Source organism: Ranitomeya imitator, chromosome 2 (genome assembly GCF_032444005.1).
Source record: "Ranitomeya imitator isolate aRanImi1 chromosome 2, aRanImi1.pri, whole genome shotgun sequence".
Taxonomy (NCBI): Eukaryota; Metazoa; Chordata; class Amphibia; order Anura; family Dendrobatidae; genus Ranitomeya; species Ranitomeya imitator.
The window spans coordinates 100194374-100219301 of NC_091283.1; the positions used below are offsets into that span (position 1 = coordinate 100194374).

Below are 24928 nucleotides of genomic sequence, written 5' to 3' on the forward strand. Positions count from 1 at the left end.
ACCCTAAGGAACTTATCTAGATGTGTGGTGACCACTTTGACCCACCAATTGCTTCACAGAAGTTTATAATGCAGAGCCGTAAAAATAAAAAATCATATTTTTTCACAAAAATGATCTTTTCGCCCCCAATTTTTTATTTTCCCAAGAGTAAGAGAAGAAATTGGACCTCAAAAATTGTTGGCCAATTTGTCCTGAGTACGCTGATACCCCATATATGGGTGTAAACCATTGTTTGGGCGTATGGCAGAGCTCGGAAGGGAAGGAGCGCCATTTGACTTTTCAATGCAAAATTGACTGGAATTGAGATGGGACGCCATGTTGCGTTTGGAGAGCCCCTGATGTGCCTAAACATTGGAACCCCTCACAAGTGACACCATTTTGAAAAGTAGACCCCTTAAGGAACTTATCTAGATGTGTGGTGAGCACTTTGACCCAACAAGTGCTTCACAGAAGTTTATAATGCAGAGCCGTAAAAATAAAAAATCTTATTTTTTCACAAAAATGATCTTTTCGCCCCCAATTTTTTATTTTCCCAAGGGTAAGAGAAGAAATTAGACCACAAAAGTTGTTGTGCAATTTGTCCTGAGTGCGACGATACCCCATATGTGGGGGTAAACCACTTTTTGGGTGCATAGCAGAGCTCGGAAGGGAAGGAGCGCCATTTGACTTTTCAATGCAAAATTGACTGGAATTAAGTTAGGACGCCATGTTGGTTTGGAGAGCCCCTGATGTGCCTAAACATTAAAACCCCCCACAAGTGACACCATTTTGGAAACTAGACCCCATAAGGAACTTATCTAGATGTGTTTTGAGAGCTTTGAACCCCCAAATGTTTCACTACAGTTTATAACGCAGAGCCGTTAAAATAATTTTTTTTTTTTTTTTCGCAAAAATTATTTTTTAGCCCCCAGTTTTGTATTTTCACAAGGGTAACATAATAAATTGGACCCCAAAAGTTGTTGTCCAATTTGTCCTGAGTACGCTGATACCCCATATGTGGGGGGGAACCACTGTTTGGGCGCATGGCAGAGCTCGGAAGGGAAGGAGCGCCATTTGGAATGCAGACTTAGATGGATTGGTCTGCAGGAGTCACGTTGCATTTGCAGAGCCCCTGATGTACCCAAACAGTACAAACCCCCCACAAGTGACCCCATATTAGAAACTAGACCTCCCAAGGAACTTATCTAGATGTGTTGTGAGAACTTTGAACCCCTAAGTGTTTCACTACAGTTTATAACGCAGAGCCGTGAAAATAAAAATTCTTTTTTTTTTTCACAAAAATGATTTTTTAGCCCCCAGCTTTGTATTTTTACAAGGGTAACAGAATAAATTGGACCCCAAAAGTTGTTGTTCAATTTGTCTTGAGTACGCTGATACCCCGTATGTGGGGGGGAACCACTGTTTGGGCGCATGGCAGAGCTCGGAAGGGAAGGAGCGCCATTTGGAATGCAGACTTAGATGGATTGGTCTGCAGGCGTCACGTTGCATTTGCAGAGCCCCTGATGTACCCAAACAGTAGAAACCACCCACAAGTGACCCCATATTGAAACTAGACCTCCCATGGAACTTATCTAGATGTGTTGTGAAAACTTTGAACCCCCAAGTGTTTCACTACAGTTTACAACGCAGAGCCGTGAAAATAAAAAATCCTTTTTTTTCCCACAAAAATGATTTTTAGCCCCCCAAATTTTTATTTTCCCAAGGATAACAAGAGAACTTGGACCCAAAAAGTTGTTGTCCAATTTGTCTCGAGTACGATGATACCCCATATGTTGGGGTAAACCCCTGTTTGGGCGCACGGGAGAGCTCGGAAGTGAAGGAGCACTGTTTTACTTTTTCAATGCAGAATTGGCTGGAATTGAGATCGGACGCCATGTCGCGTTTGGAGAGCCCCTGATGTGTCTAAACAGTGGAAACCCCCAATTATAACTGAAACCCTAATCCAAACGCACCCCTAACCCTAATCCCAACTGTAACCCTAACCACACACCTAACCCTGACACACCCCTAATTCTAATCCCAACCCTAATCCCAACCGTAAATGTAATACAAACCCTAACCCTAACCCTAGCCCTAACCCTAGCCCTAACCCTAACCCTAATGGGAAAATGGAAATAAATACATTTTTTTTAATTTTATTATTTTTCCCTAAGGCTAGGTTCACATTGCATTAGGGAAATCCGTTTAGCACTAGCGGATTGCGCTAACGCAATGTCTTTTTAGGTGTCGTGTTTAGTGGTCGCGTTAACGTCCCCGCTCTGGAAGATCGGGGATCGGACCTCGGGCGCGCCGCGGACGCTGCAAGCAGCGTCTGAGGCGCGCCACAAAAGAACGGCACCTTGCTAGCGCGAGCCGAAAATGGCACGCTCTAGCGATGCGCTACACCCGAAAATCACATTGCTGTCAATGGTTGTGCTAACGGACCCGTTGCACGGCGTTAATTGTGACATTTTCGCCGTGCAACGCTGTCCGTTAGCGTTAACCCATTAACGCAATGTGAACCTAGCCTAACTAAGGGGGTGATGAAGGGGGGTTTGATTTACTTTTATAGCGAGTTTTTTATATCGGATTTTTATGATTGGCAGCCGTCACACACTAAAAGACGCTTTTTATAGCAAAAAAGTTTTTGTGTCTCCACATTTTGAGACCTATAATTTTTCCATATTTTGGTCCACAGAGTCATGTGAGGTCTTGTTTTTTGCGGGACGAGTTGACGTTTTTATCGGTTACATTTTCGGACATGTGACATTTTTTTATCGCTTTTTATTCCGATTTTTTGTGAGGCAGAATGACCAAAAACCAGCTATTCATGAATTTCTTTTGGGGGAGGCGTTTATACCGTTCCGCGTTTGGTAAAATTGATGAAGCAGTTTTATTCTTCGGGTCAGTACGATTACAGCGATACCTCATTTATATCATTTTTTTTATGTTTTGGCGCTTTTATACGATAAAAGCTATTTTATAGAAAAAATAATTATTTTGGCATCGCTTTATTCTCAGGACTATAACTTTTTTATTTTTTTGGTTATGATGCTATATGGCGGCTCGTTTTTTGCGGGACAAGATGACGTTTTCAGAGGTACCATGGTTATTTATATCCGTCTTTTTGATCGCGTGTTATTCCACTTTTTGTTCAGCGTTATGATAATAAAGCGTTGTTTTTTGGCTCGTTTTTTTTTTTTTTTTCTTACGGTGTTCACTGAAGGGGTTAACTAGTGGGCCAGTTTTATAGGTCGGGTCGTTACGGACGCGGCGATACTAAATATGTGTACTTTTATTGTTTTTTTTGTTTTTTTTTTATGTAAAGAAATGTATTTATGGGAATAATATTTTTTTTTTTCTGCTTTATTTAGGAATTTTTTTTTTTTTTTTTTTTTTACAAGTGTGGAAATTTTTTTTTTTACTTTTTCACTTTGTCCCAGGGGGGGACATCACAGATCACCGATCTGACAGTGTGCACAGCACTCTGTTAGATCGGTGATCTGACATACAGCCGGGCAGGATTAGAGCTGCAGCTGCAGCCTGATCCTGACCCGGAAGTGCTCCCTGCAGGACCCGGATGCAGCCCGGCGGCCATTTTGGATCCGGGGACTGCAGGGAGAAGACGCTCGGTACACGGTGAGCACATCACCGTGTACCGATCGTCTCAGGGAAGCCCGCAGGGAGCCCTCTCCCTGCGCGATGCTTCCCTGCACCGCCGGCACACCGCGATCATCTTTGATCGCGGTGTGCCGGGGGTTAATGTGCCGGGAGCGGTCCGTGACCGCTCCTGGCACATAGTGCCGGATGTCAGCTGCGATAGGCAGCTGACACCCGGCCGCGATCGGCCGCGCTCCCCCCGTGAGCGCGGCCGATCGCATATGACGTACTATCCCGTCCATGGGAATTAAGTCCCAGGTCACCTGGACGGGATAGTACGTCATATGGGATTAAGGGGTTAAAAAGACTTATTTAAAGTTAATGAGAGCAGTCTATGTGCTTGTTTGTTTCTGATTTCGTTATTGCTGCCCCATCTGAGAACAGAATAAGGCCGGTTTCACATTTGCGGTTGCGTCCGCAGCGTTTCTGACGCATACATCCGCATGCGTTTTGATTTCATATCTTTAACATTGTAGACACAGGTGAATGCGTTCGCCTGTGTTTGCTTACGCATGCGTCTCTTCGCTGTGTGCGGCTGGGCACAGCTAACGCACCATGTTGCAATTTTTGAGGCGTCAAATTTCCGCCGCCATACGTATGCGGACGCTTGCGGAAGGAGTGCGTCAAAACAACGCATTACAGTCTATAGGAATGCATAGGAACGCAAGGACAAGGTTTGCATAAGAGTCTAAATACAGAAATCCCATGAGCCCATTTCTCAACAACAAGACCTCAGCAATCAGGCATAAAGGTAGGCCTATTTGAACAATTCTATCGCCTGTATGCCCATATCAATAGCTTAAAAATGCCCCAAGGGGTGACAGGTTCCCTTTAATATAAGCTCTGGAGGTAGATTCTCAGGAAGATCTATGTCCTGCCCATAGATCTTAACAGCTCATTTACATAGCAATAATCACGTGGATTTCTCTTGAATAAGATATTGGATTGCAGATATCAAGGTGTTACGTTATTTCACTTTCTATAACCTACATGCCCAGATAGACTTCTTATGAGTGTTGATCTTACGGACAGATTCCCTTTAAAGATGTATCATCAGTATCCATGTATATTTGTTGAAGGCTGACACACTCTAGTTGAATTGTCATAAACGGTCTATTAATGATTACGCGTATTCATATGACGTTATACAAAAAGCAAATCAAAAGCAATGCAATAACTGTGTAAGAAAGACAAGAACGAGACCATCAAATCTTGATCCCCTCTAGGACATCACAGTTATCATTCATGTACCATGAAGTTGGCTGAAATGCATCAGATCCTCTTTGGATAGTTTGGCTTCCTCCGATGGGCTCAGAGATCCCACTTCAGTAAAAGCTAAAATTTGACAAATAAATACAATACACTGAAGACATCGACACAATACACCTAAGAAGCATTTTATTTGCATGTCTCTAAATGTCTAGATATACAGACCTGGCGGTATGTGCATTTTGAAGAGTAGCTTGAGCCGGTCTGTAAAGCTGCCATTAACAATAATATCTAGAACAAGAGGAGTACATTAATTACTATTTCTACTTGTCCTCAAACTTGTGTTATTTAGATTAATGTAGGTCTCACCGAATGCCAAAGCAAATTCTTTAAAATTGATGAGACCATCTGAATTTTCATCCAATAGACGGAAGGTCCACAATGCAAGCGAGTCCACTCCCGGAGAGTAAGCCCAGGGGCTGAGAAGATGGTACAGAGTCCGGAACTGCTGGCAGTCTATGTGATACTGCTCTAGATACGGCAGGCTCGGGTCATGGTGACTTAGTATGGCGCCGGTATTCACACTCCAATAACAAGACAAGAAGTGTTCTCTCTTAGAAAAAAATAATTTAATCATCAGAGCAAAGAATTAAAAATGTAAACAAAATCAAAGCAATTTCATTCTGCCAAATCCCAATATATTTCAATGACTCTTGATTTATACGTCAGACAGAGTTACACGTGTGACAATACCGCTACCCGCTCCTTGCCATTACTGACAGTCATTCAATCGAAAAGCAGATGACCAATAAGAGGCCAAAATGTCTGGCAATGCTTTAGAGAGCCGTCATTGGTATCACCAGATAATTTACCACGTAGTGCTGAGCAATATGTTCTCCCTGTTTATGAAGGGATTTATAACAAGAATCAGAGCTGCGCTGCCATTATACCTGACACAATAGCACTCATACATTTACTTCTATCCAGAAGTCTCATTTCTCATTAATCTTATGTTTAAAAATATTGGATGTCTGTTAAAAATGTATTCTACTTCAGAGGAGGACAGAATAGCAAGAATTATTACCTTAAATATGCAATACAATTCCTCTAGATCAGAAGGACTAAACTTCACATCCTGCGAAACAACTCGAACCTGCAGGGAGAATGTAAAGAGGTGCTGGTAAATGTAGGCGACCCGACAAGTGGAGACATCGGCGATCTGACGGGTGGAGATGTCAGAGAAGCGACGCGTTGAGACGGAGAAGCGACGCGTGCAGATGTCGGAGAAGCGAAGCGTGGAGACGTCGGAGAAGCGTGGAGACGGAGAAGCGTGGAGACGTCAGAGAAGCGAAGCGTGGAGACGTCGGAGAAGCGAAGCGTGGAGACGTCGGAGAAGCGAAGCGTGGAGACGTCGGAGAAGCGTGGAGACGGAGAAGCGTGGAGACGTCAGAGAAGCGTGGAGACGTCGGAGAAGCGTGGAGACGTCAGAGAAGCGTGGAGACGTCAGAGAAGCGTGGAGACGTCGGAGAAGCGAAGCGTGGAGACGTCGGAGAAGCGAAGCGTGGAGACGTCGGAGTAGCAATGCGTGGAGACGTCGGAGAAGCGAAGCGTGGAGACGTCGGAGTAGCGACGCGTGGAGACGTCGGAGTAGCGACGCGTGCAGTCGTCGGAGTAGCGACGCCTGGAGACGTCGGAGTAGCGACGCATGGAGACGTCGGAGTAGCGAGCGTGGAGACGTCGGAGTAGCGACGCGTGGAGACGTCGGAGTAGCGACGCGTAGAGACGTCGGAGTAGCGACGCGTAGAGACGTCGGAGTAGCGACGCGTGGAGACGTCGGAGTAGCGACGCGTAGAGACGTCGGAGTAGCGACGCGTGGAGACGTCGGAGTAGCGACGCGTGGAGACGTCGGAGTAGGGAGCGTGGAGACGTCGGAGTAGCGACGCGTGGAGACGTCGGAGTAGCGACGCGTGGAGACATCAGAGTAGCGACGCGTGGAGACATCGGAGTAGCGACGCGTGGAGACGTTGGAGTAGCGACGCGTGGAGACGTCGGAGTAGCGACGCGTGGAGACGTCGGAGTAGCGACGCGTGGAGACGTCGGAGTAGCGACACGTGAAGACGTTGGAGATACAACATGTGAATATGCTGGAGACAAAACACATGAATTTATAGGCGATACAACATGTGACTACAGTATCATGTAAAAGTTTGGGCACCACTGGTCAAAATTGTAATTGTGAAGAGTTAAGCAAGTTGAAAATAAAATGATATTTAAAAGAGCTAAAGTTAAACACATTTCCTTTGTATTTTAGGCAAAATATATATATGCACTCCTCCCATTGACCTGCAGGTGGCCGTAATCAGCTCTACTTGCCCATAAATTGTAGGCTAAACCCAGGAGTAGACACGATTGTCCAAAATTGTAGGTTGATGGTCCAAGAGAAGGCATGTACAGTAGAACAGGGACCCATCAGAGGGAGGTCACCTTGCCGTGCTTGATGGGCATACATGAATTGGCCAATTTATGCGTCAAGAACATTAACTTTCATTCATTTCTGTAAGTTTAAGAAAAGTTTTTAAAAAAATTTTTTCGAGTAGTAAAATCTAGATTATATATTTTTAATGTTTTTCTGTGTTTTCACATGGCCTAAACTTATACGTAGTGCTGCTGTGCTTTCTTTTTTCTATATAATGCAGCCTGGCAGCTTGCACATGTTCACACTAACGAGGTGCTGGTCAGATTTTTTATATATATATATTTACTTAACATTTTATAAATTACAAAAAGGAAACTGGTCTGATGCAAAAGTTTGGAGTTTGGGCACCCTGCATGGTTAGTGCCTACGGTAGTAGCACCGCCTTTTGCAAGGATCGCAGCTTATAAACTCTTATTGTTTCCAGACAGGAGGAGTCTTTCAATTTTTGTTTGAGGGATTTTCATCCATTCTTCATTGGAAAATTCTTCCAGTTCTGGGAGATTCCTGGGTCATTTTTTCCCAACACATACATTTGATCATTGTGGCCAAAGACTTCTATTTTAACCTCATCAGTCCATAAGACTTGTTTCCAAAGTGTATCAGGCTTGTTTAGATGTTCTTTTGCATACTTCTGATGCTGAATTTTATGATGAGGATGCAGGAGAGGTTTTCTTCTGATGACTCTTCCATGAAGGCAAAATTTAGCAGGTGTCTCTGAACAGTAGAACAATGTACAGCAACTCCAGAGTTTGCTAAATCTTTCTGAAGGTCTTTTACATTTAAGCGTTCTGTAATGCTGTAGATAAGTCCCCGATGTATCCTGAAAGATGAGAAAAAGGTTAGATTTTACTCACCCAGGGGCGGTCCCGCTACGGTCCGGTTCTGGTCCGATGGGCGTCGCGGGTTCGGGTCCTCCCATCTTCTTAAGATGACATCTTCTTGTATTCACGCTGCGGCTCTGGCGCAGGCGTATTTTGTCTGTCCTGTTAAGGGCAGAGCAAAGTACTGCAGTGCACAGGCGCCAGGAAAGGTCAGAGAGGCCCTCAACAGGGCAGACAAAGTACGCCTGCGCAGGAGCGTGAATACAAGAAGAGGACGTAATCGTGTGAAGATGGGAGGCCCCAGACCGAACAGCGACGCCCATCGGATCGGACCACAGTGGGACCGCCCCTGGGTGAGTATAATCTAACCACTTTTTCTCATCTTTCAGGATACATCGGGGGCTTATCTACAGCATTCCAGAATGCTGTAGATAAGCCCCTGATGCTGGTGGGCTTAGCTCATCTTCGATTTTGGGGGTGACAGGTTCCCTTTAAGGCCAGAAACCTTGTTCAAAGCTATCCGAGGACACAAATCTCCAAGGGTGCCCAAAATTTTACACTGGCCCATTTTCTTTTTTTGTAATTTTTGACATAAAAAAAAATTACAATATGTAGATATTTTTTGCCTAAAATGCAAAGGAAATGTGTCATCTTTAACTTTACGCCTTTTAGAGGTTATTTTATCTAATTCTTGCTTAACTGTTCACAATACATAATGCATTAATAATAATACACAGCCGGTATGACGTGAATATGCAGGCCATACAACACATGAATACACAGGCGGTATGATATGTGAATATGCAGGCCATACAACACATGAATACACAGGCGGTATGATATGTGAATATGCAGGCCATACAACACAAGAGTACACAGGCGGTATGATATGTGAATATGCGGGACATACAACACATGAATACACAGGCGGTATGACATGAATATGCGGGACATACAACACATGAATACACAAGCGGTATGAGATATGAATATGCGGGTCATACAACACATGAATACACAGGCGGTACGATATGTGAATATGCGGGCCATACAACACATGAATACACAGGCGGTATGATATGTGATTATGCAGGCCATACAACACATGAATACACAGGCGGTACGATATATGAATATGCGGGCCATACAACACATGAATACACAGGCGGTATGATATGTGAATATGCAGGCCATACAACACATGAATACACAGGCGGTACGATATGTGAATATGCAGGCCATACAACACATGAATACACAGGCGGTACGATATATGAATATGCAGGCCATACAACACATGAATACACAGGCGGTACGATATATGAATATGCGGGCCATACAACACATGAATACACAGGCGGTACGATATATGAATATGCGGGCCATACAACACATGAATACACAGGCGGTATGATATGTGAATATGCAGGCCATACAACACATGAATACACAGGCGGTACGATATGTGAATATGCAGGCCATACAACACATGAATACACAGGCGTGTACTCTGTCTCCAGAAAGCAGATACATTTGCTTTCCATTTCATATGTCATATAAAATAAGAAAATAGTACATACCACATTTTGCTTGGTCGTCATTTCTAAAGTCTGGATGACATACAGGCGGTTTCTAGTCCGCATGCTTTCCACATCTTCATACCGAATGGCCCCATATCTCTGCAGATTTTACATTTGGAAAAAAAAACCAAAACCATGTTTTTACAAGTCAGGATAAATCGTTCTTGCACTGTTATTCCAATCTCTGCCTTTCATGGCTGAGACAGGAACAACTGCTTCTAGGTCCTGGCTTCTGGCCACCAGAGAAGAGGCTACAAAAACAGGCGAGCACAGCTGCGCTATGCGGCTTGCATAAATCCCATGAAAATTAATGGGACGTATGAACAGAGCGCAGCATAATATGCCAACAGTGTACCTTTCCTACACTGTTTCCATGATTCCCATTCATTTCCATGGAAGTTACACAAACATTATACTGCGGCTGGGCTCAGCTTTTTTTTAATCTCCGTTTCTAGATCCAGTCTCGGCTATGAAAGACAGCGATGGATAAAACCATTTCCCTCAAATATTTGCAAAGTCCAAGTCTAAACATTTGCCAACAACTATATCAGACAGGTTCCAACCATGACCCACAAAACCCGACAGCTGTAGATGAATATCCATCCAAGGACGTGCCCAATATTGATGAAATCTTGTATTAAATCTGCATGGCGGCCACAGGCCTGCACAGGTATAACATACCTCATTTGACTCCCTGATCAGTTCTGTGATGTCCACCTTTGTGCTGTTCCTCTTCCTATCCGCTACAGCCGAGGCTTGCTGGACACATGAGGGGAGCGGGCTGTCCTTATTTATAACATTGTCAAAAAACCTGAAAAGAATTAATTACTGTAAAATCATTAGGAAACCAAGTAGTGGAGTACAAAGCCTCTCCTGACCTTCCCCATTGGCATCGGGTAATCCGGAACGTCTGATTACGTTCTATTCTAAGATTTTGTCATGAAACTTTTAAAAAGATGTCTCTTTTTTAAAAAAAGTTAGTGTATAAGTTCAACTACCAGTAAAAAAACAGACAGGGCTTTACTTACCCTCCCCAGGTCTAGCGCTGTCTCTCTGCCACTGCATCAGTCTCCGTTGTTTGGCTGCAGCGGTAACGTCACATCAACAGCGCTGCGGTTAATTCCCCTAAAGATGTAGATGGCACGAGCTGCCGAGCTGGGGCACAATGGAGAAACAGCACAGGAACCAGGGAGGGTAATTAGAGCTCCATTTTGTTTTCTTATACATCAAGCCGAATGTAAGGGAAACTTTTTTTTTTATTTTTTAAAGAAGCAAGCCCTTTAAAGGCTTTCTATCCTTACGAGTTTTATGTTATTTGTTATAAAGGTACCTTCACACATAACGATTTTGTTAACGACATCGTTGCTTTTTGTGACGTAGCAACGATATCGTTAATGAAATCGTTATGTGTGACAGCGACCAACGATCAGGCCCCTGCTGGGAGATCGTTGGTCGCTGGGAATGATCAGGACCTTTTTTTTTGTCGCTGATCACCCGCTGTCATCGCTGAATCGGCGTGTGTGACGCCGATCCAGCGATGTGTTCACTGGTAACCAGGGTAAATATCGGGTTACTAAGCGCAGGGCCGCGCTTAGTAACCCAATATTTACCCTGGTTACCATTGTAAAAGTAAAAAAAAAAAAAAACACTACATACTCACATTCCGGTGTCTGTCCCCCGGCGTCAGCTTCCCGCACCGACTGTGTCAGCGCCGGCCGCCCGTAAAGCAGAGCACAGCGGTGACGTCACCGCTCTGCTTTACTGCCGGCGCTTACACAGTGCAGGGAAAATGACGCTGGGGGACGTGACAGGAATGTGAGTGTTTTTTTTTTTTTACATTTACAATGGTAACCAGGGTAAACATCGTGTTACTAAGCGCGGTCCTGCACTTAGTAACCCTATGTTTACCCTGGTTACCCGGGGACTTCGGCATTGTTGGTCGCTGGAGAGCTGTCTGTGTGACAGCTCTCCAGCGACCACACAACGACTTACCAACGATCACGGCCAGGTGTAGTGTAATGGTACCTTTACTGTCTGATAATCCATAAAATCTGACAGTCCGTATCTAATCAAGTCTCATCAATGCCGCTTTGAAAAAGTTGTATAGCACTTCAAAGAATTAGTAATGTTAGCTCACTAATAAGAGTGTGTGTAGTAATCTAATATGCTTATTGTTAACATTCAATTTACAATGTAAGAACCACAACATGCAGAGGAGCCAATAATGAAATAAGTATATGTATTTATATATGGGATATATCAGCATGGAAGCAGATGATCCCCGATAGCTATGGTCCCTAAATTGATTCCAATGGTGAAATATGATTGACAGCCTGTCCTAAATAGATTACTGCCCCTTAAAGGGAATATGTCACGTCATTTTTAGCAACTGCACTGGGCCCAGTGTTTGGTTCATGATGCAATGTGCATCACTAACACGTTGTTTTCAGTCAAAATGCCGCCGTAATCATCTCCAAAAATGCCACTGTATGTCTATACAGTAGGATATGTTGTAGAGTTCCGTTATTGCTATTTGCAGGGAGACCCTCCCGACATATACCTCTAACATAGGCTTACATGTGGATAAACCCTACCTTGTGGCTTTGGTAAAAGACTAGCACTAAGCTTCAAAGCCAGACACATTAGCAAGTTGAACTTTTGCATCTGTAAATCGATCCTTGGAGCTCTGCAGGTTAATAGAGCTTAAACCATGTTTGGCTGGCTTACTGCAAGTGCAGGTACAGGGCGAAAATAAAGTTTTATCCTCCCTGCAGCCACTTCCGGTCATCAGGGTGGTGCTGGGAGAGGTTACAGCCACTGTCACTACACAGTGAGTGCGGAGTGCTGTGATCACTCCCCTTACACCTTGAATGATAGCCCGCTCTGCAGCGTGTGTACAGTGAGAATAAAATGTAATCTCCTACCTATAGCTGTGCTTCCACTAAACCAGATCATCGTGATTTGAAGGCAATCTGTCACCAGGTTTTTGTTACCTTATCTGACAATAGCATGATGTAGGGGCAGAGACTCTGATTCCAGTGATGTGTCACTTAGTTTACTGAGTACAGCAGTTATGAAAAAATAAAAGTTCGTAGTAATACCAGAGCTCAGAAAGCTGCCCCGCCATCACCAGGCTCTCTATGTGCATTGTGTATGACCGTGAGCTGCCGGTCAGAGGAGGGGGCGAAGTTAGACCACTTGGCAGGATGCAGCTAGTCTGGGCAATGATAATGTCCTAGTGATAAAACCTTCACTCTAAGAGCAGAGAGCCTAATAAGTGACACAGTGTTTTAACCCTTACCTCATGCTGTCCTCAGATTACATAGCAAAAACCTACTGACAGCTTCCCTTTAAATGGTATTAACATGCAGATTACCACTATACCTGCGAGTAAAAACCATTTTTTTTTTTTTTGTAGATGACATGTTCCCTTTATTCCCATTTCTTAACATTAGCTATAAATTGTCAATCCCTTTAAGAGAGATACCACACACAGTATTGATATTGACGGTGCATGCATTTTCAGCAATTATAAAGAGGCCGATCCCTGTAGTCTATGCTCTCTTACCGATTGAGGATAGTCACGGCTTCAGCATCATCTTTGCAGCCCAGTAGCTTATCAATATTAAGTTGCAGCACGGTCAGTCCCAGCTGGAGGATGGCTTTGATCCCGTCATAGAAGAAGCAGTCCACCACATTGACGGCACTTTCAATAGGGAGGACACTGATGAAAAGGGTGAGGAACCAGGACAGGGACACCGAGGAGAAAAACGTCATGTCTGTCATGTGGTCAGTCAACTGTGGCAAATACTCCTTAATGAGCTCTTCGAATACCGCCTGATCCACCAAGGCACCTGAAACACAGAAGTGACACCTGTTACTAGATCAAATAGTCTCCAACTAAAAAAAACCAATGTTCGTTTTTACGCTTTCACTTTTTCCTCCCCTTCTTCCGGGAACCATAATATTTTTACATTTCCGCCAACATTTCCGAGTGCTTGTTTTTTTGCGGGATGAGTTGTAGCTGTGAATGACACCATCCATTTGACCAAATAATTTACTGCAAAATGAGAAAAAAGTCCAAATGGAGTGAAAGAATGAAAAACAAAAACGCAATTCCGACATTTTTGGGTGGGGTTTTGCCTTTACAGTTTATAAACAGGACCTGGAAACATGGTTCTGCAGGTCAGTGCGATTACGTAGATACCAGACTTCAAACACGTTGATGGAGCGGTGTGAGAGCTCTTTGTGTCCTTAGCTGATGGTTTTATTGATACTAATGTGGGGTACATATGGCATTTTTGATTGCTTGTTATCGCTTTTTTTGTTAGGTAGACATGGCGACCGTAAAATCTAAATTCTAGAGTTTTTATTTTTATTTTTTTCTCTTTTCAGCCTTTATTGCATTGTTTAAATAATTTTATATTTTGATAAATTGCTCTTTTACAAACACAGCAATATGAAATATTCTTATTTTGATTTTTTTAAGGTCTTTAGTTTTAATTTGGGAAAATGTGGGATTCAAGTATTTACAACATTTTAACTTCACTTTTTAGTTGCTGTATCGCTTATGTCATACTCTCAGCTGCCATGGTAAGTCATCAGTGTCTCGGATGGGTAACTGATTCATTTAAATGTTAAGGTACCGTCACATTAAGCGACGCTGCAGCGATATAGACAACGATGCCGATCGCTGCAGCGTCGCTGGTTAGGTCGCTAGGAGACGTCAAACACTGGCAACAGCAGAACGATGCAGGAGCGATCCAGTGACGTACTTATCGTTCTCGCTGGTTGTTCGCTCCATGGAAAACCATTGCAGGCATCGTTGCTTTTGCTGTCAAACAGGACAAATCACGCCGACCTGACGACCAAATAAAGTTCCGGACTTTCAGCGACGACCAGCGATGTCACAGCGGTATCCTGATCGGTGTTGCGTGTCAAACACAACGAGATCGCTATCCAGGACGCTGCAACGTCACGGATCGCTGTCGTTCTCGTTGGTAAGTTGCTTAATGTGACGGTACCATTACTGTCAGGGATTGACAGCGGCGTGCAACGGATTAAAGGCAGCGAGTGGAGCTTAGCTCAAGGCACTGCTGTTAGAGGCAGATGACGAGTAAATAACAGCCAACATCAGCTCCTGAGCACGCTCCACACAAGCAGACCATAGGGTTGCCAAGGTCTAAAATAACAAATGGGGCCGTTTCACATCCTCGCTGGGTCAGCGAAGCCTCATACTCGCTGCAGCCAATATATGAACTTAGCAGCATTGTCGATGTAGATGGCACAAGATGCTAAGCCCAGTGATTGGCTGCAGTGGTTACGAGAGCTATAAATGTGACAACACCTCTGCAGCCTGTAAACAAACCGAAATATCGGTGGCAAAGTATCACTGGCCTAGGGAGGATGAAGAACCCTCAATTTGCACATTTAGACCTCTAGGATACAGTAAGGTTATACAAGGTGAAACCTCCGTGCTATCACATACAGATCATGCAGCACACTGTATGGTCAGGCAATAACGATCACATGCAGTTTACCAATAATTCTCCGGTTGAAGTAATCTGGCAGCATCCTCTCACACACAGCCACTAGCAGCCAAAACGCCTCCTCTTCTTTGGCATAAAGGAGCAGAACTGAAGTAAGGATATTCATTGCCTGCAGAAATACAAAGAAGGACAGGAGTAATATTTTCTAGCAGTGCCCTTCTCTACCGTGGTTGTTCTTGTAATGGTCAGGTGCGGCGTGTACCCGTGCGGGGCCGGAAGAGAGCGCTTCTCGGAGCCCGGAAGCTCGCAAGTCATCAGAAAAAGAAATATGTGTGTAAATTGGATCTGTCCGGATTGCAGATTTATTAAATACTTGCATTTCCCATGACATAATGCACATCTTTCCTTCGAACCTTGTATTGCGTTGTCCCTCCGCTATTCCTCCAAGAAATATATGAATAAACTGACAACGGCATGCGACCAGAACGCTTCTTAAATGGATGTGTCCCTCCAGAGTCGGATACAGTCAGCACTGATTGGACGGTATCAGACTATGTAGGGACACGCCCCCAACTGGTTACACCCAGTTGGCAATTACTACAGGTAACAAAAATGATGACAGCTGATGCATGCGGTCCAATCCAACGCCACTATGTCTCAGATCCTGCCTGTCTAATTTCGGCCATTTATGTGTCTCTAAAACGCTGCAGTGTATGAAAAAACAAAAAACAAAACTCACTTTATAGGCCCCCAGGGAAACTAGTCCAACAGGTGGGTCCCCAGTGTCTTATTCCTACCCGCTCTTAATCAGTGACAAGTCTGTCCTTGATGTATGTATAGGGACAAACCTGTCAGTTAATGGCAGCGGGCAGGAAGAAGCCGCCAGGGATTCACCTTTTTGACCAGTCATCTAGCAGTCTGTAAAGTATGTCTTATTGTTCTGAAACGCCGCAGCGTTTCAGAGTAACACATATATGACCGCAATCATTGGGCAGCATGCATCAGCTGTCAGGATGCCTCAAAAAGGGAACCTGTCATGGGAGATTTTACTGCTGAAATATGAGCTATGGCTGTATAAGTCCTAGTAATACAAATGATACATTTTCGGTGGTAATCCAATGTGCCAGCGTTGACAAATTAAGCTTTGAGGTCACACGCAAATTAGCCTGGAAATAATATATTCAAAGTGTATCGACACACCCCCAATGCACTTTTAGGCTAATTTGCATACGTCTTCAAAGCTTGATTTGTCATAGAATAGGAATCATTTTTATTGTGTTACTAGGATCTAGTTAGAACACCAGTTTTAGTGCTAAAATTGACCTAATCAGCTCAGTACCCAGGCTCAGCAGCAAGCACTACTATAAGGCTTTATTATGAACCCATAACTGCACGTGCACTTTATGACTGCGGATTAGTCTTTTCTGTGAATGCATTTTTGTATCAGGGTATGTTTTATGATATCAGCGATATCAATGCAGCTGTAAATCTTTTCAATGCACCTTTTCAAGTGATTGGTATAAGTAAAACACTTTATTAGATAATATATAATGGTGTATCCTTGTATATGCGCCTATGCATGAACGCAGACTACTCCAGTTTAATCTCCCTATAGATATGTGTTCTATGGTTCGAGGCACCTGATTTTAAGGTTTTTGTATGTATGTTTCATATTGTTTGAATAAAATAAAAACTTTTTTACTATTTCCTATATTGCACTTTTTTTTTTATCTGTACGTAGCTTACCCCTATCAGATCATATGTTTACTTACAGCAAAGTAATAGAAATGGGCTAACCTGACAATATCCGATTTTGGGGTTCCTGAAAGCATACGCCGTTAACACTCTTCTCAACGCAGAGATGCCGGTGTCACTCTGAAAGGCAGGATGCTCCGGCAACGACCGGCGCAAGTCTCGTTCAATCTCATCAGTAGCCAAGGTGCACGTACCTAGAGACTTCTCCACAATCTCAGTGTAGTAGCCGGGGTTAGCACCCATGTCATTAACAGCACCTAGCACCCGATAAGAGACACTATATTAATGAGAAGGATGCCCTGTGTCGTTACTGTTACAACATGGAGTCATTGTATCACTCATTACAGATAAGAAAAACTCTGCAGTTTAACGCTAAAGAGGACTCTCATAATACAACTATACCCCAGTATATGGTTATTTTCAGAAAATAGCAGCCTGCATTCTGCTGTAAGGGGCAATAGTGTATTGCTGCCATATAGTAAGGAGCGAGTGTACTCGTCACTCGGGTGGTCTCCGAGTATTTGTAACTGCTCGGAGATTTAGTTATGGTTGCCTCAGCTGCATAATTTATAGCTGTTAGCCAGCCTGAGGACATGTGGGGATTCCCTAGCGACCAGGCAACCCCCACATGTACTTAGCCTGGCTAACAGCTATAAATCATGCAGCTGAGGCAACAAAAACGAAATCTCCGAGCGGTCACAAATACTTGGAGACAACCCGATCAACAAGTAAACTCACTCATCACTACTGCCATATTATTCCCGATTACATCCCTGTGGTTCCTCACCTAGAGACGTGTAGATACGAACGCTCGATGGGTATGCGTTACCTGAGAAGAGGAGCCAGAGTTCTCCCCGCAGAGTTTCGGGGATGCCTTTGACTACTAAATTCCGGGTTCTTCTTGTACGAAACATACTAACTCCACGGCCACATTCGGAGAACAGGATATTCCAGTACTGCTCCTTCATTTTTTCTTTTAACTGCAAAAAATGAGATCTATCGTTCATCTTAATATACTTCATATGCCCATGCACAATAAATAAACCTCATCTATGTTTAGCATTAAATTGATTGTCTTAATCAGAAAGATCCTTCTCTATACTCGCTACTAGGGATGTGATCCTTATGAGCCACCCTTCTATAATCCAGAATGGTGATCTGCTAGCAAGCATCGAATCCTACTGTGGTGGACTCAGGCCTTTATATATTACACAGACTGACATTCTATTCAATGGTAGTTCATGTAATACTACATACGCCCTACAGCGCCCACTACAGGCAACTTGTATACCTGGCAGTTTCTTCTTCCAACAAAATCATTGGCATAGTAAAAAATAAAATTAATATCGGCTGTGAGGAAAGCCACCCACAGCTGTGACGACATAGAACACATTTTTTATTACACACACTTATACACTATGCGTCCTGCTAATCCCTCATTGTCACATCTGCCACTTACTAGTCTAAGTGGGATTCTTCCTGGGCATGAGTAATATAGATCCCGCATTACGTTCCTTGATCCAGGAACTTTTAGAGTTCATTTTGACTCTTTACTACTTTACCTTTAAAGACAGGCTTTATTTACATTTACAGTGTCGTGGCACTGTGATGGGTGCGGCATGTGCGCCATCCTATGCTAACCTCTTCCTTGGGTACTGGGAATGGGAGATTTTCGGGGATGGGGCGGGCGCCGCTTCCCAGGCGCAGTGCTGGTACAGATACATGGACGATGTATTCATTATCTGGCACGGTCCCGAGCCTGGTTTTCTTGACTTCATCCGTGGACTGAATCAGAATGATCGGAACATCAAACTGACATATAAAATGGCTGCAAGTGAAATTGATTTTTTAGATATAAAGATCATGTCATGTGCGGATGGTACCATCCCTACTGATGTTTTCCGAAGAAAACATCAGTTAATTCATTACTTCATGCTACATCCGCACATACTTTATCAACCATCCGTGCTGTACCTACTGGTCAATTTCTGAGAATGAAACGGATTTGTTCCACGGATGTTGTCTTTGAGAACAAGGCCCGAGACCTCAAACAACGGCTCCAGGATCGAGGTTACAGCATGAGGACTATTAGAAAAGGTTACTCTCGGGCCAGGGGAAGCCCTCGCTACCAGCTCCTTACCAAAACCCATCCAATTGATCGTAGAGACCCACCACTTAGGTGTATCTTAACATATAATAACCAATGGGATAGGGCAAATGATGGATAAGCATTGGTCTGTATTGCAAACTGATAGAGCCCTCAAACAGATTTTGCCTGACCGACCACTCCTGACCGCAAGGAGGGGCCGTAATCTTACAGACCAACTTGTCAGGAGCCATTATGTTGCGAGACCACCAAATCCTTTTGGGGCAGGTCCTCAGAGATGGGGGTGTTACCCTTGTGGGTCTTGTTTAGCATGCAAAAACATCGTGCGAGCAACAAGATTTACATCGGCAGAAGGAGGTAGGGACTACTGGATCACATGTTACATATCGTGTAGCACTAGTTACGTGATCTATTATGCTGTATGTACATGTAACTTATTTTACGTTGGTTTCTCTTCCCGGGAGCTCCGTATCAGAGTTAGGGAACATGTCAGGGACATTAGGGCAGCTAGGGATGTTACTGATATTTCGGACTTAAAGACTGTGCCACAATTGTGATCCACTGGCGCTCAGTGTCCGTGGTATTGATAGGATACACTAGGGCATCAGGGGCGGTGATCTTAAGAAAGCATTGGCTCAGATGGAATGTCGCTGGATAGTCTCCCTGGAACCATGTCGCCTCATGGGCTAAATGAGAAGCTTTCTTTTGTACCCTTTTCTATGATAGCTGCTAGGCACCCTCTCTGAAGAACTTGCCTTTCTTTGGTTCCTTCATTCTTTGTAAATATAGAGTGTTGTTTTTCTTTTTTGTCTCTTTTGTTTTTAATTGGTTGCTGTTTATTTATTTTACTCATTTTTTATCTTCAGTATACATGTATTGGACCTTTGCTGGTGTATTCTTGTTTGGAGGGACTTTTTGGTCAATCCGCTCTACTCCATATAATTCATTCAGGACTGTACCTGGGCATCTCCTCAGTTACTAAGACGAGTGTGGAACTACGGATAAATATTGTGAACAATTTTTCTTAACCATAATTTATTATTGCATCTTTATAGACTTTGTCTGATATTTATCTACTATATAATTGTCTAAGGGTCTAAGGGTCACTTCCGTCTTTCCGTCACGGATATTCATTGGTCGCGGCCTCTGTCTGTCACGGAAATCCAAGTCGCTGATTGGTCGTGGCAAAACAGCCGCAACCAATCAGCGACGGGCACAGTCCGGCGGCAACATGGTCGCTCCTTCCTCCCCGCAGTCAATGCCCGCTCCGTACTCCCCTCCAGTCAGTGCTCATACAGGGTTAATGGCAGCGCTAATGGACCGCGCTCGGTTAACGCTGCTATGCAGCGTCAATAGTAAAAAGATCTAATGTTAAAAATAATTAAAAAAATAAATAAAAAAAAATCGTTATATACTCACCGTCCGTCGGCCCCCCAGATCAGGCACCGGCCTTTCCGGCTCCTCGCAACGCCCCGGTGACCGCTCCATGCATTGCGGTCTTGCGAGATGATGACGTAGCGGTCTCGCGAGACCGCTACGTCATCATCTCGCGAGACCGCAATGCACTCTTCAGACCGGAGCGCGCGAGGAGCGTCGGTAACCGCTTCAATCCGGGGGCCAACGGAGGGCGAGTATATCACTATTTTTTATTTTAATTATTTTTTTTTTTTAACAGGGATATGGTGCCCACATTGCTATATACTGCGTGGGCTTTGTTATATACTGCGTGGGCTGGGCAATATACGGCGTGGGCTGGGCAATATACGGCGTGGGCTGTGCTATATACTGCGTGGGCTGTGCTATATACTGCGCGGGCTGTGCTATATACTGCGCGGGCTGTGCTATATACTGCGCGGGCTGTGCTATATACTGCGCGGGCTGTGCTATAAACTGCGCGGGCTGTGCAACGTGCTGCGCAGGCTGTGCAACGTGCTGCGCGGGCTGTGCAACGTGCTGCGCGGGCTGTGCAACGTGCTGCGCGGGCTGTGCAAAGTGCTGCGCGGGCTGTGCAACGTGCTGCGCGGGCTGTGCAACGTGCTACGCGGGCTGTGCAACGTGCTACGCGGGCTGTGCAACATGCTACGCGGGCTGTGCAACGTACTACGCGGGCTGTGCAACATACTGCATGGGATGTGCTATACACTACGTGGCCTGTGTTATACACTACGTGGCCTGTGTTATATACTGCGTGCGTGGTACTGCGCAGGCTGTGCAATATTCTACGCGGGCTGTGCAATATACTACGCGGGCTGTGCAATATACTACGCGGGCTGTGCAATATACTACGCGGGCTGTGCAATATACTACGTGGTTGTGCTATATACTACGTGGCTGTGCTATATACTACGTGGCTGTGCTATATACTACGTGGCTGTGCTATATACTACGTGGCTGTGCTATATACTACGTGGCCGGCCGCGAACAATCAGCGACAGGCGATGTCCGTCCGAATCCTGTGTATCCAATGTATTATTCTAAAATCTTCATAAATAAACTACATACATATTCTAGAATACCTGATGCGTTAGAATCGGGCTACCATCTAGTTTGATTATATTCCGCTCCGTTTATTACGGTTCAGGGTGATTTAATACCGTTTCTGCCGTGGTTCTAGGCTGGATACCTACGACGCATTTGTCCACTTTACAGCCAGTAAGCAAGATGGCGGCCGCAGCGCGAGCATGCGCGGTGGATTCAGACTGCGCACATGCCCCTCATGGCATCCAATCAGTACGGAGGGGATCACTGACAACATAAGAGAGATTTCCTCCCTGACCCTCGCAGACATTGGGACTGCCGGACGTGACGTTGCTGCGACCCGCCTCTCATGTGCGCCATGGAGTGGCGCTGATTACGGTCAGCTGTATGAGCCTGATAAAAGAGACCCTCTTGACTCAGCAACCCACACAAGCCTCCCGAAGAAGCAGATATTGCAAAACGTGCGTCGGGGTCACAGACTCAGCGGGTATCATACCCACATGGGTAAGCACTATACATAGCACCTTATGAGCACTCTGCACTTTATTACAGCGTTTAGACATTGTTTCGCCTGGTAATTTGACATTTCACTTTTAACCTGGTAAACTCTACGGTCTTGTGATTTTTTGCGGGACTATTTTTGTATGATATGCCAGACAGGCTTTCATATTGTGTCTGCACATTTTATGAATTGAGTGCTTTCTGCTATTAAGTGCAAATACTGAATTATATGATACTGCTGTTTCCGTTTACTGTGTCATCACCAACTATCCATCATTTTTTACTGATATTTTAGGTTTTTTGTATTGTTCAATAAAGTTATACACACTTTTTCATTATTACGTGTACTTTGGAATATATTTTTGGGGTGTTATACTCCGATGGTCTCTATAGGTATAATTTATAATGGGAGTTGTCCTGCAGTCCAGTGATAATTTTGGCATCCTTCCCATATAGGGTAACAACTGATGCCTTAAATATGTCGGTTTATGTTCAATCACTTACTAGTGTAGCCACTCAGTATATAGGGGATGTTAATTGGGTGGTCCGAAACACAAAATTAATTTTTAATCCTAAATCCTTATCCATTTCATGTCACAATCTAATCTTTTTCCTAATATAATTTAATTAAAAATTCCCCATCCTTCCCTAACTACAATATCTGCTTTATTTTTTTCTACTTCTTTTGTGATGATGCTTCATTTGAGAATCCAAGTGCGTGCTGGGAAACTCAAATGCAACATCATCAGGGAGCAGAGGCTGCAGTCACTACCTCAGCCTCTGCATCCTCCCCAAAACGAAGCATCAGTGGACTCCCTGTCAGGGACTGGGCTAGTCTCTGGTCTACTGACCCATGAATAGGTTTGTCAATTCCAACGGATGCTCAGTAAATTCTTGTCATTGTGCAATATGCACAGTGACAGTGCACTCTCTCACCATCTCTAATCAGGAGTAAAAAGCTGGCATTAGAGCGCACTGTCAGTGTACGTTGTAAAGATGCCCAGCGTGCACAGACCAGCACTGCCCTCGCAAGTGACATCCAATAGGATTAAAATTAAATTTGTGTTTCGGGCCACACCTTTATATCAAGTCTGTGGTCCTCATCCTCACCATTACTGGATCAAGATTTTCAGCATCTTGGGGATGGAAGACAGTCATTAGTGCCTCTGTGCTCACAGTTTTACTAGGGCCTTTGGAATCCAGCATAGGGTGTCCGTCCTGGAAATCAGCTGCGTTTTCATTGTAGCCAGTCTGTAATATAGGAATAACACTTTGCATCCAAAACTGAAGACGTCATACAGGTAAAATAATTATCAGTGATTTATCAGTTGTCACATAGTATAAAATGATGCAATGTGAAATTCAGTACTTAGAAATGTAATACATGCTATACGGTATATCTTGTACACATATAACGCCACTAAAAGGGAATCCAAGCCAACCACTTACTGTTTTATAGGATTCTTACTGTAAGAAGTCAGTAACAACAACTCACCACAGTGTAGGCCATATGCTGGGGACTAGTCACGGCATATTTGGACTTTAGTCTGGCCACCAACGAGTCAAAGTCTCGAACATCAGTGAAACGGAAAATATTCTTCCCCCTGGTACTGATTGTGACAGCTCTTGTGATTGCATCGGACTTCTCTACTCCCACAATCTGCAGATAAAAGTTATAAAGTATTTATTGGTGACAGATGCTGGATAGTAACACAAGTAGATAAAGGTGTCATTTAGTTGCCATAGAACATCCTGTACAAATCCTTTTACATTTGTTTATGGGTTTTCTGTACTATAATGAAGCGGCATATAGGGTTATTTAAAAGCACTTGGAAGTCTTGTCAATTTTCTGTGTTTAAAAAGGAAATCTCCAGATCAGTTATAGAATTCTAATCTGGGGGATATCGCTCTCCAGTTCATGAGTCGTCACATTACCGCTCATGTGATTTCACACTTGTGGTCACGTGCCGACTAGCTTCTCTTCCTACCTTTCTCAATGATCTATAGAAAGAAGCAGGAAGGATGGCTGTCTGCACGTGACTGCAAGTGTGAACATTGCTTAAGAGCGGCCACGTGATCAGCATACAAACTGCCAAAAAAAGCAAAAACCTAACAGTACGTACATTACACACTATTACACAGGTTTCACAATCTCGCACCGGAAAACCGAGCCAGAGTGCTGAGCCCCCGACCGGGACTAACTGCTTCATTGGCATATACGCAGCAGTAGAGCTGGCTCTTCCGATGTAACAACAGTCCGCGTTTACAGATGTGTGTAATCGGCCTTAGTATTCCCCACATTGGAAGCCATCGCTAATTTTATAATTGGTCGGGGAACCCTTTAACCCCATTTTGACACATGATACACATGTATGTCATATGCCTTTGATGCGGGCTCAGACAGCCAAACTCGCATTTTCCCCGGCAAATGAAGGCCGATTTCAGCAGCAAACGTGCCGTTCTACTGTTAAATCCCGTTGTCAATCTCTGATTGCAGCATTTAAAAGGCACAGGCAAAAGCGCGCGTCATTCAACACTCCCATTGACGTGACTGTGATGTGATCGAGTTGCGTCAATGGGTTGTCATTACAGCCGGAGGATCTGCTGATGACTCCCATGTCTGTCATTATGATCCTCCTGTGAAAGGAGGCATTTAGCTACTGTTCATAGGAGATTGTGATTTTAGCCATACATAGCACTGCTGATGCCACTACTAACCCAAGGATAAAAACTTAAAAAGGAAAAACCCTGCAGTAAATAAACAAATAGCAATAGTGCCTGAAAATAACATAGTGCTTCAATAACATATTTTAGTTAAAAAAAAAATAAAAAATGTAAAAGCCATCCCACCACTTCATGGTGACCCTACTGGG

At 44.0% G+C, this 24928-nt stretch overlaps 1 protein-coding gene across 1 annotated transcript in view; it reads right to left on the reverse strand.

Moving 5' to 3' along the window:
• The window catches only part of TBC1D8B (TBC1 domain family member 8B), a 61077-nt gene that overhangs the window by 11601 nt on the left and 24548 nt on the right, over positions 1–24928 (reverse strand). Inside the window, exons 7-18 of the mRNA XM_069747069.1 lie at positions 23551–23715; positions 23166–23306; positions 17799–17949; positions 17012–17226; positions 15266–15383; positions 13294–13579; positions 10407–10536; positions 9726–9824; positions 5933–6001; positions 5218–5461; positions 5074–5139; positions 4891–4974 (exon numbers count right to left, since the gene is read on the reverse strand). Of these exons, the coding sequence (XP_069603170.1) occupies positions 4891–4974; positions 5074–5139; positions 5218–5461; positions 5933–6001; positions 9726–9824; positions 10407–10536; positions 13294–13579; positions 15266–15383; positions 17012–17226; positions 17799–17949; positions 23166–23306; positions 23551–23715 (1768 nt within the window). The remainder of the gene's footprint in view (positions 1–4890; positions 4975–5073; positions 5140–5217; positions 5462–5932; positions 6002–9725; positions 9825–10406; positions 10537–13293; positions 13580–15265; positions 15384–17011; positions 17227–17798; positions 17950–23165; positions 23307–23550; positions 23716–24928) is intronic.